This window comes from Protopterus annectens, chromosome 14.part0 (assembly GCF_019279795.1).
Source record: "Protopterus annectens isolate FY-2018-M chromosome 14.part0, PAN1.0, whole genome shotgun sequence".
Taxonomy (NCBI): Eukaryota; Metazoa; Chordata; order Ceratodontiformes; family Protopteridae; genus Protopterus; species Protopterus annectens.
In genome coordinates, this window is record NC_056748.1 from 279,002,327 (window position 1) to 279,022,682 (window position 20,356).

General features: G+C 40.3%; 1 protein-coding gene across 1 annotated transcript in view; it reads left to right on the forward strand.

Annotated features, from left to right (window-relative positions):
• The window catches only part of LOC122788652, an 89,279-nt gene extending 75,862 nt beyond the window's left edge, over positions 1-13,417 (forward strand). Inside the window, exons 3-4 of the mRNA XM_044055549.1 lie at positions 11,745-11,843; positions 12,264-13,417. Of these exons, the coding sequence (XP_043911484.1) occupies positions 11,745-11,843; positions 12,264-13,417 (1,253 nt within the window). The remainder of the gene's footprint in view (positions 1-11,744; positions 11,844-12,263) is intronic.
• Positions 13,418-20,356: the final 6,939 nt, after the last annotated feature.

The following is a 20,356-nucleotide window of genomic DNA, read 5'->3' on the forward strand; positions in this document are numbered from 1 at the left end:
CATCTCATCTCCTTTCCTCTCCTCTACTTTCTGCTTACCTTTGTTATTCTGACTACTGGACTGAAAAGAGAAGAAAGTGTGGTGAGTAACAGTGAGGAGTGAGTTATAGCCTGGAAAGTTTTATTGGCTGTATAGTCATAATGCTTTTGGTATAAGCCACAGTGGTTACTGAAGATGGACCTTTTTCCTGTAGCTCAGTTGTCAAAGTAAGTATGTAATTTTCATTTTTCACACATGTACCAGTTAACCAAACTGCATGCTAAAAGAGATAACTAAAGCACAATCAGATTCCAACTTAGGCAATTTTATGAAACAGACTGCAGTGGGATTTATCACCAGTAATGGCAAGCAGGGGGCTCATTAACACTGCATTCTGCAAAAGTTTAAAAAATGTACTGCCTTTAATTAATATTTTCGCTGTCATGCCTACAGCAGTCAGTTAACAGTTAGAAATGATGACCTTAACATTTTGAAAGAAAAACAAGTCCAGTTGCTGCTAAGTTAATACAGGTCCAATGCCTTGTACTACAAAAATTAAGATTTACAGAGATGCTCAATTTTACATTTGCTTCAGAATGTTTGCATGCTTGTTTGACAGTTCATGGATGTATCACAAATATATTTCCCTTTCCTACCTCACAAGGATATGTTCACTGCACTATCACTCAGGATGCTTTTTTGACCCCACTACCAGTTCGAATTAAAATGATGATAGCAAATAGTTGCTACAGTCAGTTCTTGCTGATATATTAGGTATTAATATTTGGAGTGTAATAAGGAGAAATATGCATATCTGAATATTTGACATCCTCTTCCCTTTAAAAACAAAACAAAAAAAATTACAGTTGTAGGTAGGTGCAGTGTGATAAAGCACATGTATTTCCATTTACTACTATTTCAAACGTTGACCTACTGGAGAAGCTTATTTCTGTATAGTTGTGTAAATTGCTTGAAGAACTTGCTGAACATATTTCAAAAACTGACAACGTATTATCTCTATTCTTTGTAATTGTAATTACAACAGATTTTGACATTATTTTTTGAGTGTTCTGTTTTCATGCAACATCCAAACTACATCTCCATGATCTTGTTTGTATGTGTTTGTGCGGAAACACTTTATAACCTCGAATTACTGAAATGTCGAATTTCAGTATCTCGAGACTATAAAGCCAAATGTTAAAAATAGCGAAAGGTCATAATCGCAAAGTCGAATATATGTCGAATTCGCGGTTATGACCTTGCGCTGCGTAATGTCCGGGATTGTGTTTTGATGGTGCGCGGTGCCATGTGTGGATGTAGGTGTTATGTCAGGTAAGTGTTTTCTAAGGGTTTTGAGTGGGAGTTAGAGTGTGTGTGAGTGTGCTGATGTGTTTGATGTGTGTGTGAGGGATCGGAGAATGTGCGTGTGTGAGTTGGCTTTTGTTTTGTGTTTGTGCAATCTCAGAGTTAGTATATATATAAGTAGGGGGGGTGGGGGGTGCAGCCCCCCACATGGGGGGTGCAGGGGTGCTTGCCCCCCTGCTTATGTGTGTATGAGTTGTGTATGTGTGTAGTTTTGTTTGTTTATGTTGTGATGTGGGTGTTGTTGTGTATGTGTGGTATAGTGTGTGCGGTTTTTTCGGTGTTGTGAATTTCGCGTTTTTTTTGTGTTGGTGTTTTGTGGATTCGGTTTTATAGTCTCGAGATACTGAAATTCGATATTTCAGTATTTCGAGGTTATAAAGTGAATCCGTTTGTGCACCCGCACATATCCTGTGATGGGATTGTACCTCATTTTGAATGACCTTCAGTTTCTTGCACCCACTGAGTGCAGGGATGGAATCTATTCCCCCAATGACTGGATTACGGCTTGACCACAAAGCTAGGAAGGGAGGGGGGCAGCTGTCCTATATAAATCTGGCCTCCAGGTGACCATGAAAAAAAGTGAATGAATGGATAGGAATGCTTATTTACACACAAAAGTGTATCACTATCAAATCACTATCCCAGAGGCCAAACCTCTACTCCAAGTGGGCCAAATTTTCAAAACCAAGTAAACAACCCTTGCTTACCAAACAACTCATTTACAAAATATCACCAACTCAGTCAAACTAGATATATAACCCCAAAATCCAGGAAGTACCAGAACTTATTAAGTAAACTCCAAAAACTTATATTTAGGATACAACACAACCTCATAATAGATGTAGACATTCATCCAAACCCTGGACCAACCACTACCAATAACCCAATCCCTAACAGTACTATTCCATCTAACTTACAAACCCTAAATAGACCTCAAACTCACTCTTGATTGGCCACCTGAACATTAGAAGTATAAATAATAATGTTCCCCACCTGCATTCCTTCTTAGATGTTCACTCTTTAGATATATTATGTCTCACCGAAACATGGCTAAAACCAACAATACAAGACAATGAAGTAATACCACCCAGTTACAATATATTATGACTTGACCACAAAGCTAGGAAGGGAGGGGGGGTAGCTGTCCTATATAAATATGGCCTACAGGTGACCATGGAAACCTCTCAACCACCCCAAGTCAGTAATGCTGAAATACTTGTTACTAGGATACAAATCAATAAATGTAAATGCATATATATCATCTGTGTCTATATACCTCCAGGTAACAATGTTAACACCCTTGAGAACATCCTATATTGGTTGTCAACTAACTACCCCCAAGAAACCATAGTCTTTGGCAACTTTAACATCGATTGGAACAGCTGTTCCTCTGAATATCCTACTGTCCCTGTTAACCTACATTGGTTTACTCAGACCATTACCTCCCCACCAGGCTCAACAAACCCAACCACAAAGAAAGTACCTTAGACTGGATTCTCATTAACAGTCATCCCCAAAATATACAATGCGGGGACCCTCCCTGACATTATAAGTGACCACTTTCTTAACTTTATAATTAGGCATAAGGCTGACATTCTTAACCAACCCACCTGTAAGACAGTGAGGAACAATAAAAATTTCAACCCTAATAACTTCCAAAATGAATTAAGTTTGTGTGATTGTTCATTCCTAAACCACATGCCCCTGGAGGAAGCAGTAACACACTTTAATACTAATTTCCTAACCATCCTAAACTACCATGCGCCAACATGTTCAATTAGAGCTAAAACAAAAAATGTCCCATAGCTCATGAAAGAAACCAGAAAAAAAATCCTACTCAGAAATAAGGTATGTGCCAAGTGGCATACCACAAAAACCCTGCAGATCAAATTAAATATAGACAACTAAGGAATGACACAAAAAATCCATTCTGTCAGATAAGAAAAAAACTATTACTACCAACTACAGCAAACTCACCAAAACAAACCTCAAAAGTTCTGGGCGGGTATCAATAAACTACTGCACCCAGGGGAATCTACCACTCAGACCCCCTCAGGCACTAACCACTATAGTCCCAAAGAAGTTGCCAATACCTTTAACAATTTCTTTACTGAAACCATCCAATATCTAGCAAACCAGCTATCCCCTGATGGGTCAAGTGCTATTACTTTTACACCCAGCTCTCAACCCTCTTTTCACCTTCAACCTGTTCCCACATCCCTTGTTCGAACCCTAGTTAAGAAACTTAAACCAACCACCCTCTCTGCTGATCTCTTACCGGCAGAATATCTGCAAAAAGCTGCAGATGCTATAGCCTATCCCATCTCCATCCTGTTTAATAGAACTATAACCAAAGGATGTTCATCGTGCATACAGCTGCAGTCATAACAGATTGGTTATCCTGCCATCAGGCGGGTCCTCGGTCGGCTGAATTCCAAAGTCTAGGTCCGGCGTCGGTTGTCATCGCTTCCTCCCTGACGTCAGTGCGGCAGGGGTATAAAAGAGGCAGCCGACGCAATTTTCTCCAGTCTTTCTTGCCGCGCGGTGCCCAAAGCAGAAGCAGTTTGCAAGTGCCGGTCGGCCAGCTCCTGAGATTTACGAAAGTATTTCAGCCGAAGTCTTCTTGAAAGCTAAGTACCCCGTTGGGGAAACTTTTCTTGCCTCAGACCGATGTCAGACAAAGTTAATAATTGCATTTAATGTGGGAAGCAAATACCGCATAAGGATTTCCACTTTTACTGTATACCTTGCTTAGGCCCAGACCACGACGTCTCGGCCTGCCGTTTTTGTGGTAGATTCAACAAACGCACTATTAAGTGTCGGGCGGAGTTCGCCCTTCACTTTTTTGGCAAAAAATTTAATTATATTATGTCGTCGGATACTCCGACTCCACTTTTGAGCAAAAAACGCAAAGATAAGGACCGACATACGAGGTCCGCGCCATCTACTGATACCACGCTAAGGCTGATTACCGGTTCTCCGGTACTCAGCGAGGCACCTACGCAGCCCTTGAGTACCGATGACAATGCTTTACCGGTGTCTTCAGTACCCAAGGTCGCTGGCTCCTCGGCCCCCATTCCTACTACAGATACCGACGCCACTCCTGGCGGGGAAACTCAGAATTTAGACAGGCCTGCCATTTCTCAAGGGGTCTTCAGGCCTACCTCCTTCTCAATTAAAGCCTTCACTAAATCTAAAACAGCCATGAAAACCAAAAAACAGGTTCCTCAAACACCCTCTCAAGGCACCATGCCTAAAAAACAGATGCTTAAAATGGCTGAGGATTTGATTACTCTGATCAGGGGTTCTCAACCCCCCTCTGACAAAAGGCCTAGATTAGAGGAAGACTACCCTTCCTCAGATCAAGCTTCTTATTACCTCAGAACTATCTGAGGACCAGGATTGTGCCTATTCTCCATTCGAAGACTCTGATGCAGTGGAGTCTATTCCCTCGGTCTCCCCCCCTGAGGACTTCTCTTTTGGGGAAACCCTGCATACATTGAGGGAACACTTTCACTGGGAAGGCCAAGATTACACAGATTCCAAGAAAAGGCTCAGGGAATTTCTTCTGCTTCCCCAGCATAGGCCTCTGGCTATCCCTCCTGTTTTAGCTATATTGGATGATGTGTACACAGAAGCCAGCCTTAATCCTGATTCTTTGCCTCCAGCTCCTGTTAAACCAGACGGGTATTACCGGGTTCCTGATTCTCACCAGTTCCTATATAAAAGCCATACTGCTGACCCAGAAACTATTTCACAGGGTCCCAAGGGAATTAAGGCCTCTATTGCTAAAAACCCATTACCTTCAGAGAGAGATTCCAGATCTTTGGAAAGGTGGGGAAAAAAGGTGTACACCTCGGCCACTTTAACCATGAGGGCATTAAACTGTCAGTTTCATATGTTAAAGTATCAACAGTTTTTGATATCTCAGCTGAAAAGCAAGATGACACAACCAGAACAACCAGATTTAAAAGAGTTGCAGGATATGTTGCATGGTGCAGAGCAAGTGGGTAAACATACCTTGCAGTGTGGTTTTGATGCTTTAGAGGCCTCATGTAGAGCTGCTGTTACGGGGTCTGTTATACGTAGGCATGCATGGCTCAAAGAGCAAACCTTACCAGATCATATCAAAGCTAAATTATTAGATGCACCTCTTCAAAAAGATGTATTGTTTGGTGTTAAAGCAGAGGAGGTGCTAAAGAAAATGGAGGAAAAAGCGAAATCAATGCAAACAGTGAAAGATTTCCTGCAGGTACAGCCTCCACGTTTCAGCAGAAACTGGCCTTCAAAAAATTGGTCCTTTCCAGCCACGGACAGACCTCAAAGGGGCAGATACAGGCATCCAAGGGGTAGAGGCCAACCTCAAGGATCTTTCAGAGCCAGACAGTGGCAAGCACCAACCCCTAGAGGTGGAGAAGATAGATCACAGTCTTTTAGAAAACAGACACAACGACTTCCCCCTACACCTGCCAAGCAAAGCTTTAATGGCAGCACCTTTGGGCGGAAAACTGACATTATTCTCAAAAAATTGGCATATTGTTACAAAAGACAAATGGATTCTGGACATTATAGACAGAGGCTACAGGTTCCACTTTCACACCCTTCCAAAAATGAGAGGCATGCCAAACCTGCCACAAAATCAAAGGGCAGAGGCACGAATACAAATTTCAGCTCTCATGGACATGAAAGCTATTCAAGAGGTACCTGCAAAAGAACAAGGTCAAGGGTTTTATTCCAGACTATTCCTGGTACCAAGGAAAGACAAAGATTGGAGACCTATCTTAGACCTATCCATCCTAAACACATATCTACAGGTGCCAAAATTCAAGATGCTCACATTACAGCAGCTTCTTCCCATGCTGGGCAAGGAGTCTTGGCTGGTAACATTGGACCTCAAGGAGGCATTCCTGCATGTCCCTATCAGACAAGATTGCAGAAGATACCTCAGATTTCTTGCAGGTTCAACCCATTACCAATTCTCTGCATTGCCCTTTGGCTTATCTACTGCGCCCAGAGTATTTATGAAATGCCTGGCATCAGTAATCGCCTTCTGCAGACTACAAGGGATACAAATCTACCCATATCTGGACGACTGCCTGATCCAAGCAGACAGCAAGGACATACTACTGCAGCACCTGGCGTTTGTAATAAAACTATTGAACTTCCTGGGATACACAGACAACAAAAAGAAATCAAAACTAACACCCTCTCAACAAATAATTTTCCTGGGTGCCAGCTTGGATACAAGCACCCAGATGGCCTACCTCACGCCAGACAAGCAAGGGCAACTGTCTCAATACTTCAGAAAAATGGCAACTTACACCAGGCTAACTGCAAGGAAAGTCCTGCAGGCTCTGGGATTCATGGCATCTTGCATCCTACTAATCCCATGTGCAAAGCTGCATATGAGGAAACTTCAATGTTACCTAAAAAACTTATGGTCTCAACACAGCCACAGCTTGGAAGCAATTATACCACTCATTCCATGCCTTCAAAAGGAATTTATGTGGTGGGCTCAAGCTTGCCAAAGAAACACAGGTCTTCTTTTCTGTGTACCTCAAGCAACTCAAATCATCACAACAGATGCCTCAGACTACGCCTGGGGAGCACACATGACAGATCAGTGCATTCAGGGAAAATGGGCACGAAAAGAGAAGCTCCTTCACATCAACCAAAAGGAAATGCTAGCCGTGCAGAAGGCTATTATGACATTCAAAGACCTATTGCATCCAGGCCAGATATTGATAAGGACAGACAACACCACAGTGATGTGGTACATAAACAAACAGGGGGGAGCTCATTCATACTCCCTGTGCAGGCAAGCCATGACCCTATGGAACACAGTACTGGAATTGAAAATTCAACTACAGGCACAATTCCTGCCAGGGAAGGAAAACACACTGGCAGACAACCTAAGCAGAAATATGACAGATCCACACGAATGGAAGTTGCGTCCTCACATTTTCACAAAGATAACTCAGGCATGGGGACAGCCAGACATAGATCTCTTTGCTACCCACAGAAATTGCCAGTTGAAAAAATTTTGTTCAAGGACCTGTCATCCACAGGCCTGGAAAGTGGACGCACTTTCCTTCAACTGGACAACATTGACAGTCTATGCCTTCCCGCCTCTTCCTCTGCTGCCCAAAGTTCTATTAAAAGCCAGAGCAGAGGCCGAAAATGATTCTCATTGCTCCAGACTGGCCAAGACAACACTGGTATCCGCTCCTGAAGAGCCTGACACATTCCCCACCATGGATCCTACCTCTAGTCCCTCTTCTGTTGTCCCAGCACAACTACAAAACTCTTCACAGCCATCTCAAAACTCTAAATCTAGCTGCATGGAGAATTCCTTGATTTCCCAACAGTTTCTCCTCTCCAAGGAGGTGCAGGATGTCATCTTGGAGGCCAGAAGACCTTCTACTAGAAAGGCCTACTCCGCCAAATGGAAACGATTTTGTGCCTGGAATCAAAAGAAGGGACAGAATCCTTGGGTAATAAATATACCTCAAATTTTACAGTACCTAGCTGAGATGTTAAACAATGGACTTTTATTCTCCTCCATCAAGATCCACGCTTCAGCCATTTCTGCACAATACAACACAGATCCTCCTTTATTCTCTCATCCTCTCTTAAGGCAGTTCCTCAGAGGGGCAAAGAATATAAAACCCCCAAGGAAACTACCAGTCCCTGCTTGGGACCTCAACTTCGTACTGGAAAAGCTGACCCTTCCTCCCTTTGAGCCAGCTTCTTCATCAGAGTTACAGTACTTGTCATGGAAAACAGCCTTTCTTCTGGCTATCACCTCAGCTCGCAGGGTTTCGGAGCTACAGGCCCTCATGGCTGTGCAACCATTCATCATTTTCCATCAGGACAGAGTTTCCTTATGAACCAACCCTACCTTTATGCCAAAGGTAGTATCCAGTGTAGCTTTGAATCAGACTATCCACTTACCTACCTTTTACCCTAATCCACAGAACAAAGGGGAAAGACTACTACATTCCTTGGACATTCACAGACAACTTCGTTATTATTTGGACAGGACAAAGCCATTCAGGAAATCTGAGCAACTCTTTGTGTCCTATGCTGCAAGTGCTCAAGGAAAGGCTATTTCCAAATAGACAATTTCAAAATGGATAGCCCACTGCATACGCTTTTGTTACTCATTTCATGGAAAACTGTACCTGCATGCATCAGATCCCACTCCACCAGAGCCACAGCTACCTCTGCAGCCTTCCTCAGGGGGGGCCCCTACCAAGGATATTTTGGAAGCAGCCACCTGGAGTTCAGTGCACACTTTCTCCAAGCACTATCACCTCCCACTATAGTCTAAATCTAGAGCGGGCTTTGCCACAGCAGTCCTGCAGGACATCCTAGCCCCTCCTAGTTCAACTTAGTGCCTACCACCCTTACTTAGCTTTGGAATTCTACCCATCTGTTATGACTGCAGCTGTATGCACGATGAACATAGTACAGTTTTGTACCTACCATAAATGTAGATGTTCGAGTGCTCATACAGCTGCAGTCCAGGTTTCCCTCCCTCCAACCCCTCTTAGGACAGGCCTTATGACAAATCCTTTTCATATAACTGTTTGGGGTATTCTTTTATGGTGTATTTGCTTGTAACTACTGTTTTTGATTTACCAACATTGCATTTTTGCATAACATTGTTTGCCTTCCTTCTGGGGGCACCTGACATCTGGGGCAAGAAAAACTGAAGAAAATGGCGTTGGCTGCCTCTTTTATACCCCTGCCGTACTGACGTCAGGGAGGAAGCGACGACAACCGACGCCGGACCTAGACTTTGGAATTCGGCTGACCGAGGACCCGCCTGATGGCAGGATAACCCATCTGTTATGACTGCAGCTGTATGAGCACTCGAACATCTACATTTATGGTAGGTACAAAACTGTACTTTCCATCCCCTCTATCTGGAAGATATCTCATATTATCCCTCTGCTTAAAGGTGGTAACTCCAATGAATTATCAAATTATAGACCCATAGCCATATTATCACCCCTGGCTAAAATCATGGAGAAATGTATACATAGACAACTGCTGAGCTATCCTATCCAAAACAACTTACTCGCCAACTCTCGACATGGTTTTAGACCATTTCATAGCACCACCTCTACCCTCCTGTCTTTTTCTAATGCCATTAACAAAAATCGCAATAACATTCTTTCCTCAGCCCTCTTTATTGATCTCTCTAAAGCCTTTGACATGGTAAACCATCAACTACTCATAAACATACTTAGATCCTTTTCCCTAGATAATCTGGCTATACAGTGGTTCCAATCTTAGCTAAAAGGTAGACAACAGAATGTCCTTTGGCAAACCAAGATATCAAGCCATCTTCCCATTATCCTTGGTGTTCCACAAGGTTCCATATTATGACCTCTCCTATTTTCAGTCTTTATTAATGAGCTGCACTTAGTCATTCCCCATGCTACCTGCAGTCAATATGCAGATGATTCCACATTAATTTGCTTAGCTGCTTCTCCCTCTGATCTACAAACCCTAACCCAAAAAGTGTTCAATATAGTTGAAAACTGGCTCCTCAACCGTTGACTCATATTGAATCCTAAAAAAACAAAATTACTACTATTCTCTCCTACCTGTAGGTCCTCCCCGCTTACCTTTACTGTTAAGTCAAACAATGGCACAATCATATCTCCTGATCCCTCCACCGAACTATTAGGGGTACTGATTGATAACCTGAAATTTGATCTACATATTAACCACACTATAAAAACAGTCAATAAAAAACTTGGCTCACTATACAGGATTAAGCCCTTCCTTACACCTTTAGCTAGGACTGTTATTGCCTGTACCCACTTACTCTCTGCCCTCCTTTATGCCTCCCCCATATTTACAAACTTGAGTAAAAACGACCTTAACAAACTGGCAAGCTCCTATAATAACATTGCTAGATTTGCCACAAGAGCCGCATACAGAACTCGCCACTGTCATAACATGAGCCAATTAGGATGGTTCGAATTGCCCAACTAACTACAATACAATCAAATTATAATTGCACATAAAATACTCTACCAACCTGAAAACATTCCCATACTTAAGAATCTTATCACCCCATACAACAACCTTAAGACCCTATGCTCATCCAACAGGCTTCTAGTACAAATAGCTAAAACCGTACTTCAAAACAAGCTAGCTATGTCCCTGTACTTACCCTGACTAACTCTCTCCTATATCCCTAGGTTCAAGGATAGGTTCATAGGTAGGTATTAGGCTATTGGTCCTAGGGCCTGTATAAGCCTAGCCAAAAAGGGTACCCTGGCTTTCACTGCCCAAGAAAATTATTTTTCTATGCCACTGTCGAGCAGAGCCACAGAAGTGATCCCCGAGGTGAATTTCCTATTTCCCATACAATCATCAAGATTTTTCTTGAAGAGTGCTAATGAGGAGCTTTGTTTGATATAGATAGGTAGTTTGTTCTAGAGTATGGGAAGTCTCTGAGACAGGAATCTATCCCTCCAGCATGTTCTGTTTATTGTGGTGGCAAGGTTTAGGTCCCTAGAGCATGTAGCTCGGAGGGATTGGGATTTCTATATGTGGAGCATGTCCACCAGCTGTGGGTTTGACATAGCTTTGCATGTTAGGCAGAGATCACCTCTGAGTAGGCGATATGTGACAGAGTAAAGCTGGAGTTTTTTGAGACGGCCTGCGTAGGGCATCTGTTTGAGGTCAGTAATCCTCTTTGTGAGGTATTTCTGCGGCCTTTCCAGTTGTTGCAGATGTCTTGTGAGGTACATACCAAAAGGGGCATTGTACTCTATAATGGGTCTAATGAGTGACAAGTAGAGGGGAACAATGACTTCTTTTTCCCTGGATGAGAAACCTTTTGTGATGAGGTGTGCCACGTAGAAAATAAATAAATAAAATAAATGATTATGAATGGTTCTCACAATTTCTTTATAATTTATTTTTGCTTCTGTATTTGTTTCACACAGAGCAGTTTATACACAGAATAGTTTCTTGCTACCTTCAGAAATGCTGTGACACTTAAAAATAAGCACTAACACAAAATGTTTGGTCAGTAGTAGGAGATGTAAACATCGATTAACATCAGCTTTTGCACTAGGATGACAAAAACATTTTTGTATTGTCCATGAGACTCATGTTTCTGTATATTTTCTGTAGTGAATGTGTATCTACGAGGTTATTTACAAAATTGTGAAACACTTTCAGACTGTTTATACCTGGATTAATTGCACATAGCTGCAACAAGCATAAATACATTACAGCAGTAGATTTGCACTGAAATCTGTTTAAGTGGCAGGTTTGTACTTTGTAGTGTCAGATTAGCTGTTACTTTGTCGGGAAATTAAAAACAGTCTAAAGTAAAACCTGACATTACATTCTATGATATCACTTAGGGAGTCTGAAGAGAAATTTATCAGATGTTGAACCTGAACCACCAAAAACAAAAAAATACAAATCCGACTGTGTGATGAACAGTGATGATGCAATCCCAGGTAAGTGCAACCCTCGAACCGTGAACACAAAAGACATGTATGCTTTAAGCATTTACAGTACATGAGTAAAGTTACTTGACATCTGCATGCACTCCTGCTTACAGAATAACAGAAGCATAGTCATTAAAGGTAATAAATTATATATCGCTTAGTGGTTTGTACTATAGCCTGTTTGTAATTGCTTGTATTAAGCAGAGAAATGGCTTTATTGTTGTTGCACTTTTCTGAATAACCTTTGCCTCACTATCTTTTGCACTGTATATCCCTAAAGATTTAAATAAATTGTAATATATCATTTATATACTCGAACACAGAAATAAGATGTATTTGAGAAAACATAGTACCAGAATTAGTTTTTTTCCCCTCATACATGTGATAACCTCTCTGATATATCTGTATGTTTACATATTTAATCTTTAGGCACGTACACACTTTCTGACCTGGAGGACTACGCAGAAGCCATGCAGGACAGTCTTATAAAAATGCCAAAAGAAAAACGCATCAAAATTGAAGAGAAACTTAAAAACAGGAAACTAAAAGACAGGCTTGAATTGTCTTACAAAGATTTTCAAGCTCTTAACAAGGAAAAATTAAACAACAAAACATTTCCTTCTGATGTACTTATAAGCATGTTATTTACGGACGTAAAAGTAAAAGACTTCAGAAAGCCTCAGCAGAAAACCAGAAAGCAAGAAAGTGATGAGAAAATGAATTCAGAGACCAGTAGCCTTTCAGATGATAAATGCCTCATTAAAACTTCAACTACTGTGCACAAAGGAAGTGATGTAAGGCTATCCCAAGAAGTATTTGAACAAATAGGCACAGAGAAAAAAGAAGTACCAAATGGTGAAAGTAAAAGCCAGTTTCATGTAGAAGATTCATTAGAAAACCCAAATCAAATGAACAGAGACATTGAAGACATTAGTGAAGATACTTCATTGTCATTACATTTACCTAAAACTGCCCCAGAAGAACAGAAGAGAAAAGATAAAGGACATAGAAAACTACCTGCTGAAGAAAAAGGAAGCATACAGGATAGGGCAAAAGATGAATGGGTAGAGGACTGGGTAAAGAAAGAGTCTGTAATAATTTCTGAAATGCAGAAAGAAGAAGCAAAGTTAAAAACTGATTTAAAGTCCAGTATAAATTTTAGGAACAAGAAGCACCATAGAGAATACCATTGTTTTATAGCCAGTGAATACATATTTTTTAAAGACCCTTTGAATGGAAATGAATATATTTTAGATCTACAGCTGCCAACGGATGCTCAAGTTGCATTAAATGGTATACGCGTCCCTAAAAATGGTAATTGCTACCCTACAGCCCTAACACCAAAGAAAGGTGAATTCAAAGCAGATTTTAATGCAAGGCTGCAATATAATATGTGGATTCATGGCTCTTATTTTACTCATGTGTACTTCAGCTTTGCAGAAAGTGATCGCTTGATTATAAAAGAATATAATGAAGGACTTTTTAAGGACTTTGAAAAGACCTTTAAGAAAACTGTTTCAGAAACATTTCTCCCTATCCTTGCTGTTTATAAAAATCTGCAAAAGGACAGGTGTGCTTTTTAGGCTGAAAATAAGCATCATGGATTATGACAGATGTTGTGCAAATAAGCTAGCTTTTGAAGGGAATTTGTATGAAATGGTGACTAATACAGCAATTTACCAACCTCCATATGCAAGGCTGACTGGTCTGATATTGGTAGTTTCATATATTGCATCTATAGGACCAAGACTGGCAGGTACATAGCCAAGCTCATAAAACATTCTCTGGCCACCCTCACCCTTCCTTTTTTAACCACAGTGCACCATGCCTCTCAACTGTCCAAATTTTTGCCTCATATTTTTGGTGTGCTCCTCATAAAATCTGTAGTTTTGGCAAATTTCTGAGGACTGAAACAATAATGACATACATTTGAGTTTCATATTTCATATCCTTCAAAAAATGCATGCTAACAAAACTTGCTATTCTAGCAACTTTTATGAGAGCATTACTGAAAATCTGTCCCTATTTTTGGACCTTTGTCCTCCCATAATTTTAGGCTTTGTCCAGATTTCTTGAGCTAAGAGGTTGAGAGGATACCATGGACAGTACCTGATGATGCAACTCCAGACTACTCTAGCAGTGCAAGCAGTCAACAGCTGTGAAAAAAATGGCCCCAGACTATAAGTTCTAGTGGGTATTTTCCTTTCATATTTTGAACCTGAGTGTCATTCAGAGTTATTCTGTTCTTTTTCATTTTTGGAACACTTTTCCTGTCAGAGCAGATATTTGCTTAGTTGTCTTGCCATGTTAGCACAGTAGGTGGCACGTCAATCTCCTATTAAAGGTCATGAGTTTGATAATTACACATTGATATAATTATTGGTAGGTTCTGTAGTGTAGTGGTTATCACGTTTATTTCACAAGCAGAAGGTCCTAGATTTGATCCCCACTGAAACAGTTATGGTCTTTTATTCAAGACGCTGTGAAATGTGAAAGTTTGGAGTGTGAGAAACAAGTTTTTCCTTCAAAAAGTGAGGAAAAAACTTTAATTTCGGCTCTGGTTAAATATTTTCACTTGCACTTATATTGATCTATTTGATGATACTGTTTTAACTTTTCTTTATTTTTCCATGTGTTAGCCAAAAAGTTATCTGTTTGCATTTTTAATTTGTTCTGGGACCTTAGTCTTATAGATTTATTAGCAATTGTGGGAGAATTGTGAATTACTATAAGATATGAGCATTGCCTATACATTATACTGCATTTCTGTCTGTAAGTAGAATTACTTGTAAAGGTTAGCCATCTGTATTTTGAACCCTGTCTGTGACCTAGTTTCATTAGCATTTGTGGGAGAACTGTGGAGCTACTGCAAGACCTGAGCCTCATTTCATCATTTATTACTGTATTTTTCCATAGGCAGTGTTACTGGTAAATATCTGCCTAGTCTTAGACTATAGTTTGGACTGCAGTAGTAGCAGTATTGTAATTTTTGCTCGGAATTTGTGATTCTCTGCTTCTACAGCTGTTGACATTCCAGTTTTTTTTTTTTAGACTTGTATATTATGCTTATCATTTGCTTGCTTAAATTTGTATTCCATTGTCTTTGATTGTTACAGTGTTACTGTTTTTCCCATGTTATTGTATTTGCCCCAGCACCCACTGATATATTAAGTATTGCTGTCCTTGCTGTTCCCTATTATTTGTACACTAATTGTTTTTTTTTTCCTCTACTGTAAAAGCTAAAGTTTCTGAAATTCAAACGTACCTGGAATCATTGACCTGTAGCTCAGAATCTTAGTACAAAAAGAATTGTGACTTGCTACAGGTTCTGAAGTTACAGAACTCCACTACTGGCTTTATTTGATTGGATCCCTCTCTAACTAGTCTGCTATAACCAGCAACCAGGGCCTTTTATTTAAGACTCTGAGAAGTTTGGAAAGCCCTGAACTGTAAAAAAAACAAGCTTTTCATCAAAAAAGGAAGGAAAAAAAGTTGTGCTGAGCCTGTACTAAGTGCACTGCCACCTTTGGACTCTTTATACAGTAGGTTGTCTACACAAGAGTTTCTTCCCTACTATACACCTGCAAAATCTTTACAACTTCAAAAATCCCTCTCTGAGCACAAATAACTTTCAAGTACAAATAAACACACCTCAAACAGTGGTATATCCCTGACCAAATAACTAGGTATTTCCCCATGCCTTACTAATAACTCCACCCAACAGTATCCTAAAGAAGCTGAACTCAAAGCAGTTATAGGCACCCTTGCCCCCTTGAGTCATTCTTGTCAGAACTATGGACCACCAGTACCCCACAACTTCTGTAGCTAACCTGTTTGAGATAGGTAACTTGTGACAGTTTAAGAATTGTCATACTGTCTGACAATCATCTGTTACTCAAACAGCATAACACAGTGTGTGAGAGATGTATATATATATATATATATATATATATATATATATATATATATATATATATATATATATATAAAATGTCTGGAGGAAAAAATCTCACACAAAGTAAATTCTGCCACCAAAATCGTCAGCAGTACACCACATACTACATCTCACCAAGGCCATCACAATATACATAATCCATCACATGTTGAGGTTCTAAAGATTAACTTGCCTAAACCTTTAAAGACCTCCAAAACACAACACAGGCACAAAGCACACACAGCAAGTTAAACCTGCCAACTCACATAGCTCATGGAGTCCCAAATTCACAAATGACCCCATAAGGCAGGTATCTACCCAACCAAGCAATCCAGTTATAGGCGATTCCAATGGAAGACGTACAGATGTATGTCTTACCAGGCTGAGCAGAAAGAGTGACAGTTAGTTGCTTGTCTGATGCTAGAATCCATCTGATCACACATGCGCTCAAGTCTTTGATCAATAAGTATATGAGTCTGTCATGGCTCCCTATTGAAATGTCAGCTTTCAAAATGACGAGTACTGATGATCCAAAAAAAAAAAAAAGAAAACTCAGGAGAAACAGCAAATAATGGAAATTTCACTTCTCCTTTAAACTTCTTTTTTCAAGGGAGTAAGCCCCCCACGCCCCCTAAACATATATATTAACAACGCAGAAATCACCATTCCTCAGATAAAAGGAAATATTCCAAAAATGGTATCTCGGATTTAGTATATGCAAGTCCAATCTTTCAGCCATTGAGTCTCAGCATTTCGGGACTCAGTCTAGTGGTTCCCAGCATTTCAAATGATTACTCTGTCACAGTACTTGTGGTTGTCAACGACTTAAGATGTACCTCCCTTGACTTTATGAATAGAGACATGATGGAGGTATCAGATTGTGTGTCCCAGGCAGGTATGCGCCTGTTGTTGAGCAGCGATCTTCAATCTTCGAGGATGATTCCACAATATGAGCAAAAAAAAAACTGACTTCAATAGTTAGCTTAGTTTTTGGTTTCATTTGATGGGTATACAGTATTTTTCAGTCTGGGAATATATGACTGAAAGTCCATTCTGCTTCACCAGGGATGGCCTGCATCTATCCCCTCTAGGGTTTCATCTATTGAGAGACATTGTCCACCCCATAGTGCCCTTTTCAGGTCATACCAACCCGATAAACCTGCCAACTTAACAAAGCAAGCAAAGGAAAATATGTAGGAGTTAACTTTTCAGTGCGATGAGCCTAAGCAAGAAACTCCATTCCCTGAAAACCTTCCTCACTTTGGAGGACATAGACATATGTGTAGTTACTAACACATGGTTTAAAACTGCAAAGAACGCAGTGTATGTGCAGGGTTATAATGCTTTTCACATGTTTAGACCAGCTACTGTACAGGATGGGAAAAAAGATGGAGATGTCTTAACCTTCATCCAGAAGAGGCTCACATCAAGGCTGTTAAAGCAGTATGATCCCCTAGAGCTTCTTGACCAAATAATTATCAGAATTCTCCAGTGCCATATTAGCTATCTATGATATTTCTTCTATGACCCAAGCAAGCTATAACAACTAGCTAAAGGAATTGGAATCATTCACTATTAAGCCCAATACCATTGTCCTAGGTAATCCTAGGTAAGTATCCAACTATAGATTGGGAAACCCACACCACCATTAGTACACAAGCACAGAGATTCCTGGACTTTGTCAGTACAAATACCCTGGGACAGTTAGTGAAAGCAGCCACTAGGGGGAACAGCATCTTGGGTCATATCCTTACTAATATGGGGGCATCTTGCACTGCCCCTTATGTATCTTCATCACTTGTTAGGTCTGACCATAAGCTTTTTCCTTCTAAATAAATTTGAAACCAGATATCCCTTTCAATCTAAGCATTTTCATTCCTGCCATTCAGGACTACTATCAGAACTGAAGAGCATAAAAGGTAACATTATCATTATACAGAAATAGATAACACCCGTAATAGTCAGGTGATCAGCAGATAGTCACGATAAAAACATGGAAATAAATTTAAAGGCACAGTGTTATGTATTAACATATAAATATAAAAATGTATGAATGCTAAAAAACTATTATAATGGTAACATGTTAAAATTATAGTAAAGAAAATTGTCACAGTTTTTCTACTCTTAATTTTAATACAGCTGAAGTAGAGATATTGTCATTTAAGCTGGTGGCATTCTAAAGCAACTACCACAGAATTTTGGGTCTATATTATATGCACGAAAATACTAAACCGCGAGCACTCACATGAACGAAAATGCTGGTAATCGAACTTGCTATTGTTGGGGGCTGTGCTCCCACACCCCCCTCTAACTATATATTCTAACTCCGAGGTCATACTGCAGTGAGGAAAGGGCAAGTATCCCACTCTCACTGTAACATGACCCCACAATCACACTTTTGATTTCCGGCATTTTCGCTCGTGAGCCTTCGCGATTTAGTCTTTTTGTGCATATAATATAGACCCAGAAATTCCCAGTAGTCTAGTCGTACCTTTCAAGGCCCCCTCCTCCAATATTGACTACTTTTTCAACAGTAGAAAATTGTAATTTCTTTAACAAATGCATGTCTCAGCATGTTTGCTGAGGGCACCTTTTTGATCCTATTTTTTATGTCATATAAGTGCTTGTATATCCTAGACTGTAAGGTCTTTCTGTTTTGTCTACATAGCGCATTTACAGTTTTAGCACTAATGCTGTAATACATTATAATGCACACAAACCTAGAATGCTAATTTCTTTAAAGTTTCAAAAACAAGTTGTCATATTTTGGAAACTGTGCATCCTAAATGTATATTGTCAACTTACATTTGTTATGCAGACATCAGCTTTCACATGACAGCAAAAAGTTCCTCTGTGTGCATGCTTATTGTGATAGCTGCAGAAATATAAACAGTTATGTTTATATAATAAACATTATAAATAATCTTGAATGTCTCAAGATATGCAGATATAAAGGACATTTTTTTTGTCATCCAAAGTTCCACCTGATGCCATGCAACAGTTTGTAAGTTAGTAGGTTTTACAAATATTAAGTACATATGGAAATATTTCTTAAATTTATAATTACCAGCAGATAATGAGAGTGGATCTATGTTTACTACCACTCCCACATTTACATCCCTGTCACACACCAACCACATTCTGGCTTGCTGTCAGAGGTGAATTTTCTTGGCATCTGATCTTCATTCTGGGTTTGAGACTTTTTTTATTTTTAGCTGAATCCTTGACACTTAATGGTCTGCGTTGAGCTGTATGCTTTTTTTTTCTCTGGATGCTTTTCAGCTTGTGTTTTGCTCTTGGTTGTCCCACTAGCCCTCTTTGTCTGTGATGGCAGTTTGATCCGTTACACCTAGCATTGCATCTATCTTTTGGCATTATTGGGGATTCAGGCTCAACCCCTTCCTCAGGGCTGGTGTGTTCCTATATTATGCCCCTGTCACAAAATGCATTTTCTTTTGTCTCCTTACATCTTTGACAGATCTTCCTGTAACTTTTTCCCCTTTGGATTTGACAGGTCCTTTCAGGATTGATCTTTGCTGCATTAGGGTCAACATCCATACTGTTGGCTTCCACCTCTAATTCTTCTTCATTCAACCCCTGATACCTCCTCAGTATTTACAGGTTCCTTCAAGGGTCATTCTTGACCTCAACAGGATTGACACTAATGCTGTTGGCTTCAACATCACTTCTCCTGACCATGAGAATTAAGGTTGGACCTCAGCACCATCAACCTTTGCTTCTATCATTCCATTGAGATCTCCACATGACTGACAGTGTCATTGAAGTCTGCCTTTGCCTCAGTGGCTTTGATTTCTACTTTATCAATCCAAATATTCACTCACTCAGGGTTGACAGATTTCAGTAGAAGGATGACATCAGCAGCTACAGATTCAACTTCCATTCCATCTGTGTTCTTTGGTGTCAGTTGTGACCTCTACTCACTTGTTTTCCTTAATGTCCTTCTAGGCTAACTGGGATTTCCCCTTCCTCTCATTTGTTACTGTTCCTTCAGACCAGTGTGTTTGAGGTATTACAGAGATTCCTTTTCTCACCACAGATCTCCTTATCATAGCTAGTATTTCTCACAACTGGGCCTCCTGTCACCAGATATGCTTGTTCCCTCTCCTCCTTCCTTGTTTTAAGCTATTTTTGGAATCTTTGGTCAACAACTCTTGATCCTGGGGTGTCCTTTTGACTTTTGATGAAGAGATTTTGGTCTTAACTCCAAGTAATTTCCTTTCCAGGCCACAATGACAACTCCTTCCTCTGTCACTTAATTCTCTCCAGTAGGGTCATTACCTCAACAAGAAAATTCCTAAAGATTTTAGAGTTAAATGGCATCCTTGCTTCTCATGATATCACTGGCCCATCTGCACATGAGAAAAATTCAAATGTATGTCTGGAGTTGTTGGACTCTGGACCTACATTCCCTGGAAACTCAATTGCTGGTGCTGCCCTTCTTCAGATAACTGTTACTGTGGTGGAGTGCACAGTTGAGTATCAGTCCTTGGCTTCCCTTCTTACCTCCTATTCTGGCACAATCTGTTCAGACAGATTCATCCAACTTCACTTGGGGGACTGTGTCATT